General features: G+C 44.4%; 1 protein-coding gene across 5 annotated transcripts in view; it reads left to right on the top strand.

Annotated features, from left to right (window-relative positions):
- The window catches only part of NTN5 (netrin 5), a 533,395-nt gene extending 515,182 nt beyond the window's left edge, over positions 1-18,213 (top strand). For 3 of the 5 annotated variants that reach the window (XM_072110511.1, XM_072110513.1, XM_072110512.1), the window contains one exon: positions 17,345-18,206. In XM_072110511.1, the coding sequence (XP_071966612.1) occupies positions 17,345-17,673 (329 nt within the window). In that variant the 3' untranslated portion in view covers positions 17,674-18,206. Of the gene's footprint in view, positions 1-17,344 lie in introns of all 5 variants that reach the window. The other 2 variants (XM_072110515.1, XM_072110514.1) reach the window with 2 other exon arrangements.
- The last annotated feature ends 376 nt before the right edge of the window (positions 18,214-18,589 follow it).

Raw genomic sequence — 18,589 nt, 5'->3', positions numbered from 1 at the left:
ACTATGTTAGTTGGATCTTGAGATGGAGCTGGCGCTCCGCTGCCAGGCGAGCTTTCGCCAATCCAAGCCCCTGTCTCTAGGCTACTCTCCAAACAGCACTTCTAAGAACCTTTTGTATAAGATCAAGTGTAGTAGCGTTCTTATAAGTTTAGGATATGGCGGGTGAGGGAAATGTAAACAGATGCGCAAGAAGCGCTGAAATAATATCGGTAAATGATAAAAGTTTGCCAGTATATTTTGTGGATTACACAGCAGGGTGGCGACAAAGTTAACAAGTTTGATGTGGAAGCCATGAAAACAACCCAAAATTCTGCCTGACACAGCTCGTTTGATAAGGGGACCATGTATGGAGGCAGTGAACTAGTAGTAGATTAAAGGTGCTGCAGTTAAAACTATGTTAGTTGGATCTTGAGATGGAGCTGGCGCTCCGCTGCCAGGCGAGCTTTCGCCAATCCAAGCCCCTGTCTCTAGGCTACTCCCCAAACAGCACTTCTAAGAACCTTTTGTATAAGATCAAGTGTAGTAGCGTTCTTATAAGTTTGGGATATGGCGGGTGAGGGGAATGTAAACAGATGCGCAAGAAGCGCTGAAATAATATCGGTAAATGATAAAAGTTTGCCAGTATATTTTGTGGATTACACAGCAGGGTGGCGACAAAGTTAACAAGTTTGATGTGGAAGCCATGAAAACAACCCAAAATTCTGCCTGACACAGTTCGTTTGATAAGGAGACCATGTATGGAGGCAGCTATATGGACGACTTTTGGAGGCAGCTATGGCGATGACGTGTGGAGGTAGCAATGGAGACAACGTGTGGAGCCAGCTAAAAAGACGACATGTGGAGGCTGCTATGGAGACAATTTAATTTGGATAGTGCCTGTATGTGGCAGTCCAAAAAAGTTTTCAAACCAGAGGAGCAGGTAGGTGGTCCTCCAGAAAAATTAAATAAATTGAGTGCCTGTATGTGGCAGTCCAAAAAAGTTTTCAAACCAGAGGAGCAGGTAGGTGGTCCTCCAGAAAAATTAAATAAATTGAGTGCCTGTATGTGGCAGTCCAAAAAAGTTTTCAAACCAGAGGAGCAGGTAGGTGGTCCTCCAGAAAAATTAAATAGATTGAGTGCCTGTATGTGGCACTCCCAAAAATTGCTTAAAACAGAGAACCGGGTAGGTGGCCCTCCAGAAAAATTAAATACATAGAGTACTATAGCTAGAGCCAGTTGGCCCTGGCAAAAAATAGCCAGTTTCCTATGCTTTAGTGTACAAAGAGGAGGAGAAGGAGGACAATGAGGAGGAGGAGTGCATACATTATTCAGGTTAAGCTTCTTTCACCTGGTGGAGAATGAAAATGCGGAGAAATCCAGGCTTTATTCATCTTGATTAGCGTCAGCCTGGCAGCGCTGTCAGTCGACAGGTGTGTACGCTTATCGGTGATGATGCCACCAGCTGCACTGAAAACCCGCTCAGACAACACGCTAGCGGCAGGGCAGGCAAGAACCTCCAAGGCGTACAGCGCCAGTTCGTGCCACATGTCCAGCTTTGAAACCCAGTAGTTGTAGGGAGCTGTGTGATCATTTAGGACGATGGTATGGTCAGCTACGTACTCCCTCACCATCTTTCTGTAAAGATCAGCCCTACTCTGCCGAGACTGGGGACAGGTGACAGTGTCTTGCTGGGGTGACATAAAACTGGCAAAGGCCTTGTAAAGCGTACCCCTGCCAGTGCTGGAAAAGCTGCCTGCTCGCCTACTCTCCCTCGCTACTTGTCCCGCAGAAGTACGCCCTCTGCCGCTAGCGCTGTCAGAAGGGAAATACTGTTTCAGCTTGTGCACCAGGGCCTGCTGGTATTCATGCATTCTCACACTCCTTTCCTCTCCAGGGATGAGAGTGGAAAGATTTTGCTTGTACCGTGGGTCCAGGAGAGTGAATACCCAGTAATCGGTGCTGGAATAAATTCTTTGAACGCGAGGGTCACGGGATAGGCAGCCTAGCATGAAATCTGCCATATGCGCCAGAGTCCCAACGCGCAAGAATTCACTCCCCTCACTGGCCTGACTACCCATTTCCTACTCCTCCAACACCTCCAACTCCTCTTCTTCTGCCCATACACGCTGAACAGTGAAGGACTGAACAATGGTCCCCTCTTCTGTCTCGCCAACATTCTCCTCCTCTTCCTCCTCCACCTCCTCCGATATGCGCTGAGAAACAGACGAGCGCAAAGCTTCCGACTTCATGCTGAATAGAGAGTTTTTCAACAGGCCAAGCAGCGGGATGGTGAGGCTGATGATGGCGGCATCGCCACTGACCATCTGTGTTGACTCCTCAAAGTTACTCAGCACCTGACAGATATCAGACATCCACGTCCACTCCTCATTGTAGACTTGAGGAAGCTGACTGACCTGACTACCAGTTCTGGTGGAAGTTGACATCTGGCAGTCTACAATCGCTCTGCGCTGCTGGTAAACTCTGGATAACATGGTTAATGTTGAATTCCACCTCGTGGGTACGTCGCACAACAGTCGGTGAGGGGGCAGTTGGAGGCGGCGCTGCGCTGCCCTGAGAGTGGCAGCATCTGTGCTGGACTTCCTGAAATGCGCACAGATGCGGCGCACCTTCGTGAGCAAATCAGACAGATTGGGGTATGTCTTGAGGAAACGCTGAACTATGAGATTTAACACATGGGCCAGGCATGGCACATGTGTCAGTCTGCCGAGTTGCAGAGCCGCCACCAGGTTACGGCCGTTGTCACACACAACCATGCCTGGCTTCAGGTTCAACGGTGCCAGCCACAGATCAGTCTGTGCCGTCATAACCTGTAATAGCTCTTGGGCGGTGTTCCTTTTATTGCCTAGGCTCAGCAGTTTGAGCACCGCCTGCTGTCGCTTAGCGACGGCACTGCTGCTGTGCCTAGAGCTATCGACTGATGGCGCCATGCCCACGGATGGTAATTCGGAGGAGGAGGTGGAGGAGGGGTGGGAGGAGGAGGAGGCATAGTAGGCCTTTGAGACCTGGACCGAGGTAGGCCCCGCAATCCTCGGTGTCGGCAGTATATGAGCAGCCCCAGGGTCAGACTCGGTCCCAGCCTCCACCAAGTTAACCCAATGTGCCGTCAGCGATATATAGTGGCCCTTCCCGGCAGCACTCGTCCACGTGTCCATGGTCATGTGGACCTTGTCAGAAACGGCGTTGGTCAGGGCACGGATGATGTTCTCTGACACGTGCTTGTGCAGGGCTGGGACGGCACATCGGGAAAAGTAGTGGCGGCTGGGGACTGAATACCGAGGGGCGGCCGCCGCCATGAGGTTTCGAAAGGCCTCGGTCTCTACCAGCCTATAGGGCAGCATCTCCAGGCTAAGCAACTTGGAGATGTGGACGTTGAGGGCTTGGGCGTGTGGGTGGGTTGCGCTATACTTCCTTTTGCGCTCCAGCGTCTGGGGTATGGAGAGCTGAATGCTGGTGGATGCTGTGGAGGATCGTGGATGCGAAGATGGGGTTTTCACACGGGAGGTGTTTGGGCCGTGGTCCCGGGCAGGGGGCTGACTAACAGATGACACAGGGGAAGGAGCAGTGGTGTGCCCGGCCGGAGGTGAACGGGCTTGGTGCCATTGAGTGGGGTGTTTAGCATTCATATGCCTGCGCATACTGGTGGTAGTTAAGCTAGTAGTGGTGGAACCCCTGCTGATCCTGGTTTGGCAAAGGTTGCACACCACAGTCCGTCGGTCATCCGGTGTTTCTTTAAAGAACCTTTAGACTTCTGAAAATCTAGCCCTCCCCACGGGAGCTTGACTACGGGCAACATTTGGCGCTGATGCACCAGCTCTGAACCTGCCTCTCCGTCTGGCCCCACCACTGCCTCTTCCAACCTGTTCTGCTATAGAACTCGCCTCCGTCTCAGAAGCACTGTGTTCACCCGGCCTATCAACCCAGCTTGGGTCTGTAACCTCATCATCCTCCGATCCCTCAGTCTGCTCCTCCCTCGGACTTCCTGCTCTGACAACAACTTCACCACTGTCTGACAACCGTGTCTCCTCATCGTCCGACACCTCTTTACACACTTCTTCCACTACATCAATAATGTCATCATCACCCACAGACTGCGACCGGTGGAAAACCTGGGCATCGGAAAATTGCTCAGCAGCAACCGGACAAGTGGTTTGTGACTGTGGGAAGGGTCCAGAAAACAGTTCCTCAGAGTATGCCGGTTCAAATGCCAAATTTTGCTGGGAGGGGGCAGACTGGGGGGAAGGAGGCTGAGGTGGAGGAGCTGGAGGAGTGCTGATTTCGGTGACATGGGTGGACTGCGTGGAAGACTGACTGGTGGACAAATGGCTAGAACCATTGTCCGCAATCCACGACATCACCTCTTCGCACTGTTCTGGCCTCAACAGTGCTCTATCAAGAGTCCCAGTAACTTGAGACATGATGAACCTAGGGAGTGTAGCTCTGCGGCGTTCCCCTGCACCCTCATCAGCAGGTGGTGTCTCTACCCACCCAGGACCACGGCCTCTGACCCCTGCAGTAGTTGGACGCCCACGTCCACGCCCTCGTCCTCTACCCCTAGCCCTCGGGTTAAACATTTTCAAAATTAAAGTGTAAACTTTTTTTTTTTTTTTTGTGTGTTTTTTATTTATTTTTTTTAAACAAAACGATGCTATCCTATTGCTATGGCTAGTTTCTAACCTACACTGACAGCACACAACTAGATTTTGTGCTGTACCTGATGACTTTGAGCTATAAAAAGAAATAAAGGTAAAAAAAATCAGCAGACTCTGCCTAATTCTAATCAAACCCCTAATAAATTGTCCCACTTCGGTGTTTGAGGTGGATATGTGTGTCACTAAGAGCTAAACACAACGGTAGCAAGTCTCCCTGCAAATTACTCACAATATGGTACTAGCTGCACTACTAATGCCAGCAAGCCCAGCCACAAGCAAACAAAAAAAAGGAAAATATAACGCTATTGTAGGCCTAAGTAAGCCGTTGGGGTTCTCCTATGGCTATTTTCTAGCCTACAGTGAAAGCACACTGCTTTGCAAGATGACTTTGAGCTATAAAAAGAAATAAAGGTAAAAAAAATAAATCAGCAGACTCTGCCTTATTCTAATCAAACCCCTAATAAATTGTCCCACTTCGGTGTTTAAGGTGGATATGTGTGTCACTAAGAGCTAAACACAACGGTAGCAGGTCTCCCTGCAAATTACTCACAATATGGTACTAGCTGCACTACTAATGCCAGCAAGCCCAGCCACAAGCAAACAAAAAAAAGGAAAATATAACGCTATTGTAGGCCTAATAAGCCGTTGGGGTTCTCCTATAGCTATTTTCTAGCCTACAGTGAAAGCACACTGCTTTGCAATATGACTTTGAGCTATAAAAAGTAATAAAGGTAAAAAAAAAAATAAATCAGCAGACTCTGCCTAATTCTAATCAAACCCCTAATTAATTTTTCCACTTTGGTGTTTGAGGTGGATATGCATGTCACTAAGAGCTAAACACAACGGTCGCAAGTCTCCCAGCAAATTCCTCACAATATGGTACTAGCTGCACTACTAATGCCAGCAAGCCCAGCCACAAGCAAACAAAAAAAAGGAAAATATAACGCTATTGTAGGCCTAAGTAAGCCGTTGGGGTTCTCCTATGGCTATTTTCTAGCCTACAGTGAAAGCACACTGCTTTGCAAGATGACTTTGAGCTATAAAAAGAAATAAAGGTAAAAAAAACTAAATCAGCAGACTCTGCCTTATTCTAATCAAACCCCTAATAAATTGTCCCACTTCGGTGTTTGAGGTGGATATGCGTGTCACTAAGAGCTAAACACAACGGTCGCAAGTCTCCCAGCAAATTCCTCACAATATGGTACTGGCTGCACTACTAATGCCAGCAAGCCCAGCCACAAGCAAACAAAAAAAAGGAAAATATAACGCTATTGTAGGCCTAAGTAAGCCGTTGGGGTTCTCCTATGGCTATTTTCTAGCCTACAGTGAAAGCACACTGCTTTGCAAGATGACTTTGAGCTATAAAAAGAAATAAAGGTAAAAAAAAATAAATCAGCAGACTCTGCCTAATTCTAATCAAACCCCTAATAAATTGTCCCACTTCGGTGTTTAAGGTGGATATGTGTGTCACTAAGAGCTAAACACAACGGTAGCAAGTCTCCCTGCAAATTACTCACAATATGGTACTAGCTGCACTACTAATGCCAGCAAGCCCAGCCACAAGCAAACAAAAAAAAGGAAAATATAACGCTATTGTAGGCCTAATAAGCCGTTGGGGTTCTCCTATGGCTATTTTCTAGCCTACAGTGAAAGCACACTGCTTTGCAATATGACTTTGAGCTATAAAAAGTAATAAAGGTAAAAAAAAAATAAATCAGCAGACTCTGCCTAATTCTAATCAAACCCCTAATTAATTTTTCCACTTTGGTTTTTGAGGTGGATATGCATGTCACTAAGAGCTAAACACAACGGTCGCAAGTCTCCCAGCAAATTCCTCACAATATGGTACTAGCTGCACTACTAATGCCAGCAAGCCCAGCCACAAGCAAACAAAAAAAAGGAAAATATAACGCTATTGTAGGCCTAAGTAAGCCGTTGGGGTTCTCCTATGGCTATTTTCTAGCCTACAGTGAAAGCACACTGCTTTGCAAGATGACTTTGAGCTATAAAAAGAAATAAAGGTAAAAAAAATAAATCAGCAGACTCTGCCTTATTCTAATCAAACCCCTAATAAATTGTCCCACTTCGGTGTTGAGGTGGATATGCGTGTCACTAAGAGCTAAACACAACGGTCGCAAGTCTCCCAGCAAATTCCTCACAATATGGTACTAGCTGCACTACTAATGGCAGCAAGCCCAGCCACATGCAAACCAAAAAAAAGTAAAATAAAACGTTATTGTAGCCCTAAGAAGGGCTGTTGGGTTCTTGTAGAATCACTCCTGCCTAACACTATTCTAATAGAACACCCTAACGCTTTCCCTGACCAGCAGCAGCTCTCTCCCTAGCGGCATCCAGACAGAGAATGATCCGAGCAGCGCGGGCAGGGATTAGTCTATTCCAGGGTCACCTGATCAGGCCAGCCAACCACTGCTATCGACGTGTAAGGGTACCACGTCATGCTGGGTGGAGTGCAGAGTCTCCTGACTTGTGATTGGCTCTGTTTCTGGCCGCCAAAAAGCAAAACGGAGGGAGATGCCATTTTCTCGAGCGGGCGAAGTATTCGTCCGAGCAACGAGCAGTTTCGAGTATGCTAATGCTCGAATGAGCATTAAGCTCGGACGAGTATGTTCGCTCATCTCTACTCCCAGAAATAAGAAATAAAATTCTCTGATGAGACAAAGATTAACCAGGCACTGCTAATCGCCTACCAAATACAAACCCAACAGCAAAACGTGGTGGTAGCATTATACTAAGGGGTGTTTTTCAGCTGCAGGGACAGGACAATGGGTTGCCAAGATGAAAGGAAAGATCAATACGGCCAAGTACAGAGATATTATGGTTGAAAACCTCTTCCAGAGTGCTCTGGACCTCAGACTGGCCTGCAGGTTCACCTTCCAACAAGACAATGACCCTAAACACGAAACTAAAATAGCAAAGCAGTGGTTTCAGAACAATTCAGAGAGTTGAAAATGGCTGTCCACAAATGTTCACCATCCAAACTAAGGAAACTGGACAGGATCTGCAAAGAAGAATGGCAGAGGATTCCAAATCCAGGTGTGAGAAGGGTGTGCCCTGACTGCACATGGAGTACAGTCATGGCCAAAAGTTTTGAGAATGAAACAAATATTATATTTTCACATGATCTGTTGCTCTCTGGTTTTTACAGATGTTTGTCAGATGTTTTTTTTATCACATACAGAAATACAAGTGCAATCATATTATGAGTAACAAAAGCTTTTATTGACAGTTAGAATGAGTTAATGCAGCAAGTCAATATTTGCAGTGTTGACCCTTCTTCTTCAGGACACTTTTCAATTCTCCCTGGCATGCTCTCAATCAACTTCTGGACCAAATCTTGACTGATAGCAGTCCATTCTTGCACAAACAATGTTTGCATTTTGTCACAATTTGTTGGTGTTTGTTTCTCCATCCTTCTCTTGATGATTGACCACAAGTTCTCAATGGGATTAATATCTTGGGAGTTTCCAGGCCATGGACCCAAAATCTCTATGTTTTGTTCCCTGAGTCATTTAGTTATCACCTTTGCTTTATGTCAAGGTGCTCCATCATGCTGGAAAAGGCATTGTTGATCACCAAACTGCTCTTGGACGGTTGGGAGAAGTTGCTCTTGGAGGACGGACATTCTGGTACCATTCTTTATTCATGGATGTGTTTTTAGGCAAGAGACTGTGAGAGAGCTGATTCCTTTGGCTGAGAAGTAACCCCACACATGAATGGTTGCAGGATGCTTTACAGTTGGCATGAGACAAGACTGGTGTTATTGCTCACCTTGTCTTCTCCGAACAAGCTGTTTTCCAGATGTTCCAAACGGTAAGGGGTTCAACGGAGAAAATGACTTTACCCCAGTCCTCAGCAGTCCACTCCCTGTATCTTTTGCAGAATATTGGTCTGTCCCTGATGTTTTTCTGGAGAGAAGTAGCTTCTTTGCTGCCCTCCTTGACACCAGGGTTTGCTCTAAGAGTCTCGCCTCACTGTGTGTGCAGATGCACTCACACCTGCCTGCTGCCATTTCTTAGCAGGCTCTGCGCTGCTGGTAGCCCGATCCCGAAGCTGAAACACTTTTAAGAGACAGTCCTGGTGCTTGCTGATCCCTCGTGGGCACCCTGGAGCCTTTTTGGAAACAATGGAAACTCTCTCCTTGAATTCCTTGATGATGCGATAGATTGTTGACTGAGGTGCAATCTTTCTAGCTGCGATACTCTTCCCTGCTAGGCAAGTTTTGTGCAGTGCAATGATGATTGTACGTGTTTCTTTAGAGATAACCATGGTTAACAGAAGAGAAACAATGATGCCAATCACCAGCCTACTTTTAAAGTGTTCAGTGGTGTGATTCTTACTTACTCATGACAGACTGATTTCCAGCCCTGTCCTCATCAACACCCACACCTGTGTTAATAGAGCAATCACCGAAACGATGTTAGCTGCTCCTTTTAAGGCAGGCCTGCAATAAATTTGAAATATGTTTTGGGGAAAAAGTTCATTTTCTAGGCAAATATTGACTTTGATATTAATTGTTGTTAAGCTGATCACTCGCTATAACATTCTGGAGTATGTGCCAATTGCCATTATAGAACCTGATTTAATTTGATGATGACTTTGTAAAAATTAACATTTGTATCTTTCTAAAAACTTTTGGCCATGACTGTAGGTCATAAAAAAATTTACATAAGCAGGAGAAGACCTAGCTAACAGCCCTAAAAGGCATAGAACACACTGACTAAGACTGTTGCAGAAGCTGTCCTGATGGAGCAGTATTTTACACCTTCCCTACGCTCCAGGAGCCACATGGCAGCCCCAACACATGTCTCCCCTTCGTAGAAAAGGAACTATGGAACACCCCGGAACAACCGGCCAGCTATGCAGTAGTTATGGCGGAAGGAGTAAGGTAAGCCAAGACACCACTGAAAAGACCTCCACTGCGGCTCCACTATCTGCCTAGTGGCCGCCATCACAGACACAGCAGTGCACACAGCAGTCTACATAGGAGAACGACGACAGGAATGGTGGATGGTGCACTATTCTGCCACAGGAAATCGGAGCCTCGCAGATGAGCCCACTGACACCCCCCAACATCAAAGTCTTGCTTTCCCAGAAGGAGGGTGAGAGAGGTGGGAGTTTCCTTCCCCATGTGGGAGAGAATCAGTTAATAACTTCACAGTAGGATCACAGGGTGGACCATCCCCCTTTTACACTAGGGGTTGCAGACATGATTTCCATCAAACCCTCAAGGCAGGATATGACAGAAACCCCTCCAATAAGACCCCAGGCTGCTGTCCCCCCTCACACTCAAGCAGTAATCCAAATGGCTGACGATACCCCAGGCCCATCTCACAGGGACACATAGTAACCACACAGGTTGCTGCCCCGCAGGCTGTAAGGCCACTAGAAGGGCTACTTCCACAAAGATCCACTGATACAAAAAGAGGATGAAAGCACCCCCCCCCCTTCATCCCCAGAATGGCTCAGTACTGCTAACTGAAGAGCTGGGTGCTCCTAGTGCCACAGAATGACCCTTGGTACTCTCTGCCTTCCTCCCCAAGCAGACCCACAATTAGCAGTATGGTTCAGATGGCCACTGATTTGCAATCTATTTTTCAAAGTCTGCATACAAACTGGACTTTAAAACCATGGTGGAGGAAGTCAAGGATATGTTTTGCACTGCAGTCAACTCTATCAAGGATGACATGCATTTTCTGGTAGATAGAGTGGAGATGTCCGATGACAACACTAGAACATATATCGCTCAACTCAGGGCCGATTCTAGCCCTTTTGCTGCCTGAGGCAAAAACTGAAATGCACCCCTCCCCCCAATAACATGTGTTTTCCCTTTTGAATAATTAATTAATATTAATATTAATTAATATTAAACCTTAATAATAATAATAATAATAAATTCCTTTATTTATATAGCACACAAAAATTATACAGCGCTGCACAGAGTTTTGCCAAATCAGTCCCTGTCTCCAATGGGGCTCGCAATCTAATCAACCTACCAGCATGTTTTGGAGTGTGGCAGGAAACCAGAGAAACTAGAGGAAACCCAGGCAATCATCTTGAACCCAGGTCCCCAGCCCTGCAAGGCTGTAATGCTAACCACTAAGCCACCGCGCTGCCCTACTAAGGCACCATAAAGCAAAACACACATTGCTGTTTACAAAATGCATATGCATCAAAATACAGTATAAATGCATCAGTCTGTCCTCTAATTAAATGTGCCCTGGATGGGGCTGCTAAAAAAATAAACATTTACTTCCCTCTTGGTGTCCCCCACCGCCGTCCCACCACGCCATATCTCAGCACTGTTTATGGGGACCAAGGAGGTAAGTGCCACATATCCATTTTTCCAGGTCTCGGCCAACTCCTTTAATATACACCACCCTATTATTATTCATTTACATAGAGCCCCTTTTATGATTTTATATACGCTGCCACCCTAATCTAATACATATATATATCCCCCTCTTAGTTACAATAATATCATGACAATGCCACCTTAAAAATGTATATAGAACCCCCTAATGCATTTATGTACAGACCCCTCTTATTTGTTATACAAATATAATCATTTATATACAACTCCTTTCAATGTACAGAGCCCCCCAAATAACATTATATACAGCTCCCTTCAATATGGCCCAAAATGTAAAAAAAATCTGGCCCCCATATACAACCTCCTACCCACATTTTTTTTTAAACCAGGCCCCTATATACAGATCCTTCCCACCTAACTATATACAGTTAACCATAAACAGCTCCCACACCAGTTTCTAAGGTTCCTATATACAGTTTTCCCCCATTGAAATTACTGTATATACAGCCTTCTACATACAGATCCCTATCCCCCCTCCCCCCAAGTTTATTGAAATTCTGTCCCCTATAAAGCAAGAAAAACTAAAACTTACATGGTCTACTTGTTTTCCTACGCTGCCGCGATCATTTACTTCAGCTCTTCAGCTCGGGTTGCGGTGACGTCATCACACGATGTCCGCGACCTGACCAGAAGTGCCTGGGTCTCCTGGAGTAAGAGAGCAGGGCAGAGAAAAAAGTTGGTGCTGCGCCACTCTGCATATCAATGGCATTGATGTCTTAATACACCAATGCCATGGGTATACATCGCACTGCACGGACGTGACAGCGGCAGCTCTGCACTACAGTGAGCGATTCAGGCACTTACAGAATCGCCTACATTGCTATTATGCTGCTTCCAGCAGGGCTCTGTCATCTGCCGCCTGAGGCGGGTTTTTCATCCCAACTCATCCCAACTCATGGCAGATGCGGCCCTGGCTCAACTCCATTATAATGTTACGATACAGGTGCACTTGATGCAAGACATAAGCCACCATTTTGAGGATTTAAACAAACAGGGGTGGCAGAGTAAATATTAGGGTTCAGGGGGGTTCCTGAACATAAAGGCCCAGAAGATGTCAAATCCTACTTAGAATCTATTCAACAACGCTCTGGAGGAATCGAGCTGCCACAAAATTTAATTTGACAGAGCCAACAGGGCACTGGGCCCACGTGGCACAGCATCCAGACCTGGAGACGTTATATGGCGCTTAGCAGATTATGAGATAAAAGAGTGCATCATGAAAAAGGCCAGAAATTCTCCTCCTTTCTTCACATTGATTTGTTTCTGGTCTTTGTCATGTCCTCCTCCCCCCTTCCCACTTTTCCTCATGTGGCTTATAGGTGAAGTACTTTGGTTAACCTACAGTGGTGCCCTTTAACCAGAAAGGAGTTTATGGTTGTCCCCTGTCACCAGGTTGGGGGAAAGAATATACTTCTGCAATTGGTCGTTTGCATACAGAAACAATGGTTTAGATTCGAATGTTAAATGTGAAGGGCCTTAACTACCCCTATAACGGAAGGTTGGAGCTACTAGAAAAGAAAGTGCAGGGGGCAGATATAGTCTTTCTATAGGAGACACATTTTGATTCCTCCAGTACCTGTGATTTTGCCAAGGGAAGGTTCCCCACCTCTAACCATGCCACAGGAGAGAGGAGGAAATGTGGAGGAAACTCTTATTGCTGCATCCTGCCCTATCCAGCTATCAGATTTGATTCTAAACCCCAAAGGGAGATATGTGATATTTCATGGTTGTTTACATGGCACCCCCTCACTTTATGTATTATTTACACCCCAACAGTGGTCAACTAAATTGTCAACACTACCCATAGAAACTTTACTGGGAGGAAACTTTAATATTTCCTACTCTGCTTGCGTGGACAGACTAGCAATGCATGTTAGCCAACTTTCTCCCCATCTCCTCAGGTTGACAAGTGAATTCTGTAAACTACTGAGACAATACTTCCTTTATGTCTTATGGTGCACTGATAACCCCAGAGACCGCACCTATTCATTCTACTCTTTTTTTTTCCGAAAATATTTTATTTTAACAACAGCCTCTATTAAACTATTCCATGCAAACTTTATCTGTTTTGAGATCAAGAATGGTACTCCACAGGGCTGCCCGCTTTTCCCATTATTATTTGTGTTGCATGGTACCTAGTGGCGGAAATTAGGCTATAGTGGGACATACAGGGGGTTCAAGTCAGCATTGATATGCTCCAATTATAACTACAGACAAAACCAATTTGGCAAGCTCTGTGTATTGCTGCGTAATCTGTGTGAGCTAAATAAATATAGTACAAAAGCCTTAAAATACCTAAGGGATCAGATTACTTTCTCATACAAATCCTATGCTCAGAATCTGAGAAAATGAATTGAAAGATGGAATTGCCACCCGATTTCTTTCATCGAAAGAATCACAGCAACTAAAATGACAATTCTGCCGAAGCTGATATGCTATTTTGCATATAGGGAGAGTGAGTGAAAAACAGAGAGACAGGCAGATAAGTGATTGAGAGACAGGCAGAGAGAGTAAGTTAAAGACAGACTGGCAGGGAGAGTAAGTGACAGATAGCAAAAGACAGGGAGAGCGAGTGAGAGACGAGGAGACAGGCATGGAGGGTGAGTGAGAGACAGGCAGAGAGAGTGAGTGAGAGACAGGCAGAGAGAGTGAGTGAGAGACAGGCAGAGAGAGTGAGTGAGAGACAGGCAGAGAAAATGAGTGAGGGACAGGCAGGGAGAGGGAGAATCAGGCAGGGAGATCTGTCGGCTATATATAACAGCTTGATCTAATGGACAAGTCACGCTCACGTGATCTTCCTCACATGGCATTACGTAATATAATCTGTATTTTTTCCTATTAGGATCATGCCCCCTCGATTACCAAAGTCAGCAATAATATTTCTTTGGATTTTTATATAATGTTTAAATATTAAGGCATAGAATAAATGTTACCCATATGTAATGTATATGATATAACACCTAAATAATATAAATAGGTAATTACTAGCTGATACAGGTACAGTTCTAATGTGTCTAATTATGTGTCCCTATGCTATAATCTCACCCCCGGAAATTCAGTAATGATTACTTCATCATGGGTGGGAGCATCCCCTTAGCATTTGGACATAAAAGTTTGTGTGTCTGAAATGTTTGTTAGCCATGATTAAGAGCAATTTTGGCACTTGAAACTCGTTGGCGAATATCATTGTCATTATGGATTCTGCGTAAATACACCAACAAACTAAACACTTGTCTACAGCTGGACGTAATAGTGGGACCGTTGTCACTTTTGGCACTTGTAGACGAGGGTTACTTACAATGAAGACTTGGAAGTAAAGATGTCATAGGACAGTGATGGCGAACCAGTGGCACGGGTGCCAGAGGTGGCACTCAGAGCTCTTTCTATGGGCACTCAGGCCCTCAACCCAGGACAGAGTTCACCAAACACTTCCAATCTTCCTGCAGTCCCAGGCAAATTAAGGGATGCTGCTCTCAGTGCTATTCGACACTTCGTTGGCTTTTTGGAACTGCGGGAAAAGTGAGGTTTGGACAGAACTGCATTATCTTTGGAGGTCATCATGTTGGACCTGACCATTGTTCCTTTACAGAGAGACTTTGGAGAAAGAACCTACAATGATAATCTGAATTTTCCCTCCTTCTTTTAACTGGTGGCCTCAGACCGCCAATACAAGTGAAAGATGTGAAAGAACAGGTAGCAATAAGTTACTGCTTAAAATTTCATGTTGGCACATCAGGGTAAATAAGTGGATTTCGGGTGTAGTTTGGGCACTCGGTCTCTAAAAGGTTCGCCATCACTGTCATAGGATATACTCCATACCGCTACATGGTTGCAGTATGGAGTATTTCCTCATGGATTTCTATATGTATTGTGCCATCTTCTCACAAACAATGCCATTATAGCAGTATTTTCCTAAATTATTTCTACCATTTGGAGAGGACAATTATATTTTCATCGGAGTCTCCAATAAACATACATATAAATATATGCAATCCCCGGCAATTTCAATCATCCCCAGGATACTATATGACCACAGGTACTAAGTCACTAGGGCCCTTTGTGACCAAGCTGAGATATGTATATATTATTATCATTAGCATTAATCTATATGGTTTATGCTATGTGTAATCATCATATTTGAAAGTTTATTATACTTTATGCTTTTGTACATTTTTATTTGTGCATTTGTGGAGTAAAGAGCCCTTGTAAAGCACTCTCTCTTCAGGCTATATGAGTTTATAGATGAGGATGCCCTCCTGGCATGGACTACAGGCTGCTTGATGTGTGCTGAGGTAAATTTTTCACAGTGCCGTGATCACCATGGTGCTCCAATGATGGAGATGGATGTTGGTGTTGTTTAATACAGACCTCTATCTATGTCATGGAATTGGAAGCTGGGGCCTAGGCTGAATGTGAAGAGCCTAAAGAGCTGTATACTCAAAATACTGATGAAAATATTCTCCTCAGCATCTAGTCACAATTGGCTCCTCCCTCTGGTTCAGAGGTTTTTCTTGGGAGACTCCTCTCCCAGAAGATTCTAGAGGCTTCCCCAGGAAGCCTGACTGAGATAAGGTCATGTGACCACAACTCTTACACCTATACAATTATGCCAGTAGATGGCAGCATAGAGCAAATATTAACTGAAACACATTTGGCAAATCCTCAACCACCCGATTACTATATTATCCATCGGGATGATGTACTGGGGCACTACAGAGAATTAAGGGACTCCTTATGGGTAAGTATAGAGCTCGCTGTGCAGTGAGCAAGTCATTCAAAGCAATCATTGTGGTATACATTTAATAATTCAGGGCAACGAGCATGTTGTATAGCTGCAGCCACCTAGGAAAGAAGCATGTTATGCAGAAGTAGCCCCTAGACAACCAGCATGTTCATTACCATTAGACCCTATGTAACAGAATGTTATATAGTAGTAGCCCTTACACAATGGGACACATGTAACTACCCGGTCCCTGCGCGATCCCAGATCCGGAATGTAAGATGACGATGAACTCTGCCGTGATTCACAAAGTTTGTGTCCCCGATATCCTGCATGTGTCGCTTCCCGGCTCAGCTCACCTTCACCTTCTTCTTCCCAGTGCATGTAAGTGCTTGGCTTGCGGCACAATTTTAAAGTTAAATCCCGCGGTTCGTCCAAATTACATGAAAGCCGACGCAATTGCGCCAAAATCCGATCGTGTGCAACACAATGCCCTTCTAAATCCCTGTCCCGGCAGCGCAATCCCCGAAAATTCGGAAAACCTGACGGAAATTCGGCCGCGGGACCCTTAGTAAATAAGCCCCAATGAGTATGTAGAACGGCAGTAGCCCTTTTTGGCAACCTCTGACTGCTCAATTTCCAGAAATTTAACTCCAATTCCAGCTCCACCAAAATGGTTACCAACTCCACAGCCCTGTTCTCCTGGTCATTTTAGCAGTGCTGAAATAAAATTTCCAGTACCTTATTCCTATAATCTATACAAGAGCATGTACATAAAGTGCAGCTACATTCATGTCAACTAAAAGGGGGATCAGGGATGCACAACCCACACGGACATGTCATTTGCATCCTATGAAGACATGAGTTGTGGTCTGCACCCTGAGTCAAATGAGCACTTCCATAACTGATGTAACATAAGAAACGTTTGTTAATGGAGAAGCCTGGGTAGCAGTGCAGCTCAGTTCTTTCCTGCCACTCCGTTCTGTGTCCTCCCTGCTTCCAGGTTCTCTTTTGTGTCCACTCTGTGTTCTGAATTTTGACACTGGTTGGATGCATCATAGTCAGGAGGCAGAGTAGAGAGTCCGCAGGAGAGGACCCAGGAGTGGTTGTTACTTGTCAGCTGTACTGTACTGTTTCTGGATCCTCTCCTGCTCCTGGCACAGTTCTGCTTTGGTTTCTGATTCCAAGACAACAAGTATTTTCTCTAGTGGTTGTTCCCTAAGTAACCTGCATGTGTTGTAGGGACTAAAGCTGTTGAACATGCGTGTTGCCTAGATGGTTACAACTACAAGTATTACAAATAATAGTACAAGCCATGTAAAATTCTCACTAGATGAGCATAGCGAGATCACTGTGCATGTACACAGTAGAGTTGATTAGCATTACACACACCCCATCCACTCCAGCACCTCCTCTTTGAAAGAGGAGAGGATTACAATGGTCAGAAATTGGGGCTGTGAGGCAGTAAACGGCTCTCTTTAATATAATTTAAAATATTAAATCAAATGTGTTTTTTTATATATGTATACAGTACAAAACTGTTGGTTTTGCATGGGTATTAATTTTTTTCCTCACTGTCTACAGTTCTGCGTGCACAACTCTTGTCAATGGAAAAATCTGGAGAATGGTGGCAATTCACAGCCTCGGTTCTTACAATATACAGGCAGAGAAGGCTGCCAATTCGCCGCGGTGATCAACCTCTTTGGGTTCCAGATCAAGACCTAGCATGCAATTGCCTCCATGTGCAGGTGGGCAAGTCTTACCTGATTATTGGAAATGATGAAGAATCTCCAGATCCAGCTAAGTTAATCTTGGATAAAAATAGCTTTGCACTTCCATGGCGCAATGTCTGGGCACACAAATTAAGAAGATTTCAGCAGCAAAATCGTCATGGAAAATGCAGGACAGTTTAATTATGTTTTTTTTTTCCTTTTAGAACTACACATTCAAAACTGTTAAATATTGTCTCCGTGCAACAGCTTATTTAGATTAAACTAATTGCAACATTTGCTACCTCTATCTTACAATACTTGTCTATTGGAAAATTCAGCAATAGTTAAATACATATAGTTTTAAAGTTTTAAATATTTTATATTATAAGAAAAATCTTTTTTATTATGCCCAAGGGGAAATTAGTGTCAAAATCCGCCAATTACACGACTCAAAATACAGACACATAATCCAAATGGATACACACACATATAAATGTAATTAAAATTAATTAATAGCATTAAACACAGTAAAAATCTATCACTCAATGCATCCCCTTGCATTATTATATTATGTTTCCAGAAAAAAAATATGTTTTTGTCTTATTTGTAGTTTGAAATACAGATTTTACTTTGTGTGATTAAGTGAATACCTCTCTGTCTCTGCTTTTTAATTTAACATCTCAAAATTCATACACTGAACAACAAAGTTTTGCTGGTTTCTGGAAACATTTACTCATTACTTCGCTATGAACACAGATTAGCACATGTACCTTTCTTTTGCCTCTGCTTTTTCTTTTTTCCAACTTTTGTGGCTTGTGCACTTTGCAGTGTTCTCTGAGTGATTACCCGATACCAGATGTTAAAGTTTGGACACAAAAAAGTCACAAATCCACTTTTTGGGGCTCTTTTTAAAAATTGGTAAAATCACTAAACTCAGATGTACTGTATCAAAAGGGCAAAACTCCTAATCTGACCAGCAGAAAAAGTAGCAAAAAAGCAAAAACAAATATACATATGTTCCAGTGAGTTGCAAAAATATTCTCAACCTCTTGAACTGTTAATTATTTGCTAATGTTACAGCCACAAACATAAAGAGGTTTGCTCTAATACATCTCAG

The sequence above is a fragment of the Engystomops pustulosus genome, chromosome 6, assembly GCF_040894005.1.
Source record: "Engystomops pustulosus chromosome 6, aEngPut4.maternal, whole genome shotgun sequence".
Taxonomy (NCBI): domain Eukaryota; kingdom Metazoa; phylum Chordata; class Amphibia; order Anura; family Leptodactylidae; genus Engystomops; species Engystomops pustulosus.
This window is presented reverse-complemented; position numbering and strand designations above follow the sequence as displayed.